Genomic DNA, 6,525 nt, shown 5'->3' with positions numbered 1-6,525 from the left:
CTTCTCTCTTTATCACACTTCTCCATTCTTCTTCACTTGGTTCCTTCGAGAACATCCTTTTGAGAGTTTTTGTGATGGAGCTTTGCTGTTTGTTTACCCTTATTAGGGTACTTTCCTCTTTGAAAGATACTTGGGATTCTAGGGTGGCCAATGCGTCAGCAAACCGGTTCTCATTTCTTTGGGCATACTCCACACTAAAGGTTTAGAACCTCCCTGCCACCTTTTATGCCCAAGTAAGATAGGATGCCAGGCTTGGCTTCCTTAACGCAAAGTCCCCTTTGACTTAAGAAAGCACAAGGTTGGAATCCCTCAGCACTCTTATGTGTTTAATTCCCATAACAAGTGCTATGGTTAGCTTGGTCAGGTAAACCTCATACTCAGCAGCATTATTTGAGCAAGGGAACTCTAGTTTGAAGGAGAATGGCACGGTGTCCCCATCTTCATAGCTTAGTACAACTCCTATACCATTTGAAGCTGTCGTTGCTGACTCGTCAAACATCATGGTCCAATTCCTTCCTGGGAGTTCTATCACTGCTACTTCTCCCTGGATTTCCTTGCTCAATGGGCACTCCTCTTCCTCAGGGAACTAGGTTAGTTGATCTACTATGGCCTAACTCTTGATAGCCTTGGGGGTCCTTAGGCCTATATCATATTGGGAAAGCAGTACTAGCCATTGGGCCACCCTTCTGGTTAGCAAGGGCTAATGGAGGTGGGCTTTTTTAAGGTGAGACTTTGTCACTAGGAGAATCTGATGGGCTGAGAAGTATCATTTCAGCCTTTGAGATGCATAATTTACCACCAAGCATGCTATCTCTATCTTAGGATACCTTGTTTCTGTGTCCTTCAAAGCCTTGCTCACATAATAAATAGGTTATTCATTTCCTTTATCATTTTCCTAAGCTAGAAATGCCCCAATTGCTTGAGAATTGGATGCCAAATACAATAACAGAAGCCTCATACGTACTGGTACCTGTAAGGTAGGCAGGTGGTTCCTGATTTGCTGGATCCTTTGGAAGGCTTCCTGTTGTTTAGTTTCCCATGTGAACTCAACTCCTTTTTTCAACAATTGGATAATCCACTGGTGACCAAAGCTAGGAAACTTCCTAGGAAACTTTTGAGTTCTTTGACCATCGTGGACCTCTTCATGGTTGCTATTGTAGTGGCCTTGGCTGGATTCACACTTATGCCTCTGTGAGGTACCAGGAGCCCAAGGAACTTTCCAACAGATATCCAAAGGCACACTTCAGTGGATTCATGCGTAGCTTGTACATTCTGCATCTTTCAAAAATTTGTTAAAGGATTTGGAAGTGCCCTGCCCTGGTTTTTGATTTTACCACAACATCATCTACATAATCTTCCATCTCTTGAAAGATGGCTGTCACAGTATAATAGAAGTTCCCAATCGGGTCCTGAATGTTGTTTTCTTGGCATCCTTGGCAGCCATTCAAATTTGATTGTACCAACTATACCCATCCATGAAGGAGAACATGGAATTTCCTGTAGTTGAGTCTACGAGGAGATTGATGTTGGGTAAAGGAAATTCATCCTTTGGGCATGCTTTTTTTAATTTGCAAAAATCCACTTAACACCGAATTTGGTCATTATTTTTTCTTCACAGGAACTATGTTGGAAAGCCATTTAGGGTGTTTGATAGGCTTGATGAATCCTGCTAGCAACAACTTCTTGAGTGATTTGAGCCTCTACCTCAATGTTAAAAACCCTAGCTGGTTGGATTACTAGCTTAATTCTAGGATCTACATTGAGAAAATGGACCACTAGCCTGGGATCTAGGCCAGGCATCATGTCATATGTCCATGCAAATACATTGCGAGAGTGCTTTTTTTGGTAGCACTTATGTAACGCCCCAACCAAAAAAAAAAAAAAATCTACAGGTACTTTGAGATGTGATTTCTCATGCCGTGGACCCTTTTGGGTTTGGGGCGTGACAGTTATGGTATCAAAGCTTAGGTTATGATTTTGTAGACTTTGAAAATATGAATTGATTTTGATCTAAGTCAGAGCATTAGGGGTTTAATGAATTCCTTATTTTGTACCTTTGTTTTAGCTTCCACCTGCTATTCCTTTTCCTTATCTATCTTTTCTATGCTAACCTTCTATGTTGTATTGTGATTTACTTGCTTTTTTTTTGGGTATAGGTATAAGTACCTTGGTACATTATGCCTCCTAAAAAGAAAGCACGTAAAGTAAGGCATGTGGATGAGGTTACAGCTCCAGAGCATGGCCATAGGCAACGCCAAGAGCGTGAGAGATCTGTCACTCCTGATGGTGGCAAGATTGATGAGGTGGCAGACAGGATTTATGCTAGGATTGCTAGAGCAGTCCAGGGTGGTGAGCGTAGGAGGGAGGGTTGCACTTTTTGGGAGATCCATAAGCAAAAACCTCCAACTTTTGATGGGGGACCTGATCCTATGGTAGTAGAGAATTGGCTGCTAAAGATGGAAAAATTACTGAGAGCCCTTGAATGCACTGATGCTCAGAAAGTGTTGTATTCCGCTTTTGTTCTTCAGGGTCCTGTTGATAGATGGTGGTCAAGCACTGAGCAATTGTTAAGGACAGAGTTGGGAAGGAACACTCCCATTACTTGGGAGAAGTTTAAGGAAGTTTTCAATAGGACATACTTCCCCGATGTAGTGAGGGACCGTAAGGCAAGACAATTTTCTGATTGGTTCAGGGGGCTATGACAGTGAAGGAGTATGCTGCAAAGTTTGTTGAACTCTCTTGCTTTGCTCCTTACTTGATTCCGGATGAGTCCAAGAAAATGAAAAAGTTTCGGGAAGGCCTTAATGGTAGGATTCGTCCTCTCATTATAGCTTCTAGAGTGGATACTTTTACTAATACTGTAAAGTGGGCAATGAGTCTTGAAGAAGACTTTAAGTGTAACCTTGGCTCCAAGAATGATAAAAAGAAGCAAGAACCCTCTGTTTTTCAGCATGTAGAAGGTCAGGGGCAAAATTCAAAGAAGGGATTCTTTAAGAAGTCTAGTAATGGGGGTCATTATAAGTGGCCTTGCACTCATTGTGGTAAGACCCATAAAGGACAACCTTGTACTTTGGGAGCCAAGTTGTGCTACACTTGTAAGCAACCCGGACACTTTGCTAGAGAATGCCCAACTACCAAGGGCTCGGGTTCCTTTTCCACACCCCAGTTGGTTAAGGGTAATGATGATGGGAAAAGGGTGTAAGGTAGAGTGTACACCTTGACTACTCAGGATACTCAGACCATGGATACAGTGGTGATAGGTATACTTCCTTTGTTCTCCACAGATATTAGAGTTCTTTTGATATTGGTTCCATGCATTATTTTGTTCCTAGTGCTTTACTAAAAGTTGTGACAAGAGCTTGGAACTACTTGATTTTAAGTTATTAGCTTCTACCCCAATCGGTGATATTATATGGAATAATCTTGTTCTCAAGTCATGTATCTTTTTGGGGGTAGAGAGTTATTAGCTAAAATGGTGTTGCTAGATAAGCATGATTTTTATGTTATCCTAGGCATGGATTGGTTGGCTTCTTGTCATGCTTGTATGCTTCTTTAGGGAGAAGAATGGGTCCTATAAGGTTATGTATCAACTACCATGATCTAAATTGAGTTACCATTAAGAGTAAATATCCTTTTGCTTTGCGTTGATGACTTGTTTGGCTAGTTGCAAAGAGCACAAGTATTTTCTAAGATTGATCTTGTTTTGGTTACCGCTAGTCAAAAATTTGGGAAATACCAAAGATGGTCTTTTGGGCTAGGTATGGTCATTATGAGTTCTTAATGATGCTATTTGGATTAATTAATGCCCCTACTACCTCCAAGGATTTGATTAATGTTGCATTTCATGGTTAACTGGATCATTTTATCATTGTATTCATTGATAATATTTTGGCTTATTCTAAGAGTCTAGAAGAGATGAGGAACACTTGAGGATTATTAAAAGAAAATAATAATACTAAGGCTGTGTTTGGTTGCTGGAAAACGTTTTCCGGAAATGCTAATTTCCGGAAAAGGAAAATGAATTCGGGTGTTTGGCTGTCTCGGAAATCGTTTTACGGAAAATCAATTCTGGTGTTTGATTCGTCCAAATATTTTACGGAAATCGTTTTACGGAAAATTAATTCCGGTGTTTGGTTCGTCCAAATATTTTACGGAAAATACTTTACGGAAAACGTTTTCCCATGTTTGGTTCGGAAAATACTTTACGGAAAATAGTTTGGATCATTTTACGGAAAATCGTCCATCCATGAATGAAGTTTTGGAGGAATTGGAGAAGATCAATGCTATTAAGGAAAAAGTAGCTGAGCCGAAGCATAATCCTAAGCCCAATAAACGCAAAGAAGATAGGCACCAACATCACCATAACTATCATAAGTCTCCAATTCACCAAAACCATGGTGTTAATCGAGCTCGAGCTAGAGCTTAAATAACTAGTTTGAAGCTATATTTTGCTCTTATAGATAAAATTCAAGAACCTGCATTCCCTATACATATCTGTAACAATACAAAAATTATGGTCATTTGGTTCAACATCAAACATAATCATTCGAATATACCCATAATATTTATATAAAAACAGCCACATCAATCGTTCACCATATTTGTGGTATCTGAACAGTACAAATACATAATTTGGGCAATTGTATCGTCCCAATAATACAAAAGAGTACATATATAATACATTGATAGGTCAATATTAATACTACAACAAAAGTTAATTCCTAAATCTACCATCACAGTCAACATGAAATAAGCAAATCAAATTTGTGAGAAAAAATAACCATCTAACCACAGCTTCCTCAACCTAGCATTCTTGGCTAAAAATCCACGTGCTATCTTCTCATTCTCACAAAGATGGTCGAAGGCAGTAGCGAGCATATCTTCGCTATATCCATCCGCCATCATAGCCATTACCTCATTATACAAAGTTGTGTAATTTACCGGGCCCCGATTAATTTCTTTCAGAGCGACAGCTATTTCCTTCAGCTGATCAGACAGATCAGTTAGCACACTATCATCAGCATTAGAAGCTGCACGCCCTCTTTTGCGGGACTTGGAAATTCCCGACCCAGTGGTGGATGATTCATTTGCGTTCTTCCCCTTTTCAACCACACATTCCTCCACATTATCTGCAACAAACTTTGCACTATCCCCATTATCCCCATTATCTGGCTCATTTTCGATATCCACATAGGACTTAGAAAAGCCACCTGTGGCTGTGTCCTTCCCCACCACAATCGCTAATTCATCGTAAAACTCAATTTTTTTGTTCAGATACTCGGCATGCTTCCGATGTGCCAGTAAGGGAGAAAAGAACGTATATGACAATGCAATAATAACTTCACTCATAAATTCAATATAAAAGACTATGCAATAACAATTAAAGCAAATACTCCATACTTTTTGCTACATTTTCTCAGTAATCAAACAAGTAATGCAAAAAAACTCTCAAATAAGGATGAAACAAGTCAATACATTATGTTACTATTATGCACACTTCACTGCTAAGAGAGCCCAATTAAAAAAAAAAAGAAAAAAAAATTAGAACAGCAAGCACAAATCTTTTGGTTAAAAACTTTGTTTTCTTTCATTCACTTCTTCCTAGCAACCAAATAGAAAGATCAAAGAAAACAGTGGGTCCTTAATTTCCTATTATTCCCAAGTCATAGCTGAAAAAAACCCATTAAAAAAATCACCTTAAAAAGAAAGTATCAATATTTTCTTTACTTTCCCAACATTTTATTAGCAACCAAACCGAGAACCAAAGAAAATTGTAGCTCAGACACATATACACATATAGATAGATGAAAACGCATAGATATATATAGATATAATACATAGGTAAGGTGACATGAAAGTCATGTTTGGAAAACCTTATAAAAGCAATGGAATCCTAAAAAGAATGACACTATAAATTTCATATAAAAGGCAAAAACATATATTATTATCTATATTAAGAAAATATAGTTGGAAGCCATACCATAACTTCTTCTTGGTATGTTTTAGCGTCACAAGTTATCATTTTCAGATTTTCGTCCCAACCGAATCCACTCTTCTTTCTAAGAGCTTGAATAGTTCCCTACATGGACCTTAGAGTCCGCATCCGGTTCTCCACAAATACAGGGTGGCACTCAACCTCGAAATGGGCCGTTATCTCCTTCGCTACAAGAGCAAAGGAGCCGGCCCTAAAAGTATTAGAGGGCTTATTGCCCTTTCCAGCCTCCTCTGTAAGTATCTTTAGCATCATCTCATGCATAGGTGGCAGCCACCTAAATTGCTTACTGCCGCTAAATTTTTCTTTGCCCTTTGACATTACTACATATGAAAATAGTATAGTGAGAGTAGCATTTAGTAATTACGCTTGGAACATGAATAACAAATCAAACACACATACAACCACGCTTATGAATGTGCACAACAGAATGGAACATGCTAACTATGGAAATGACAATGTAATACCATCAAATAACAATGTAATGCTAAAAATACTTTTTCATTACATCACCAAAAGTCTATATTACATAC

General features: G+C 38.8%; 1 protein-coding gene across 1 annotated transcript; it reads right to left on the bottom strand.

Annotated features, from left to right (window-relative positions):
- Positions 1 to 4,758: 4,758 nt before the first annotated feature.
- On the bottom strand, positions 4,759 to 6,313 carry LOC115985579. The gene is made up of 3 exons (XM_031108516.1): positions 6,122 to 6,313; positions 5,981 to 6,079; positions 4,759 to 5,298 (listed from the first exon to the last, which is right to left on the bottom strand). The coding sequence occupies exons 1-3, from the start codon at positions 6,311 to 6,313 to the stop codon at positions 4,759 to 4,761; spliced, it is 831 nt and encodes a 276-aa protein (XP_030964376.1).
- Between the last annotated feature and the right edge of the window lie 212 nt (positions 6,314 to 6,525).

Source organism: Quercus lobata, chromosome 4, assembly GCF_001633185.2.
Source record: "Quercus lobata isolate SW786 chromosome 4, ValleyOak3.0 Primary Assembly, whole genome shotgun sequence".
Lineage (NCBI taxonomy): Eukaryota > Viridiplantae > Streptophyta > Magnoliopsida > Fagales > Fagaceae > Quercus > Quercus lobata.
The sequence above is the reverse complement of the archived record's forward strand: the minus strand, read 5'-3'. Positions and strand labels throughout refer to the sequence as shown.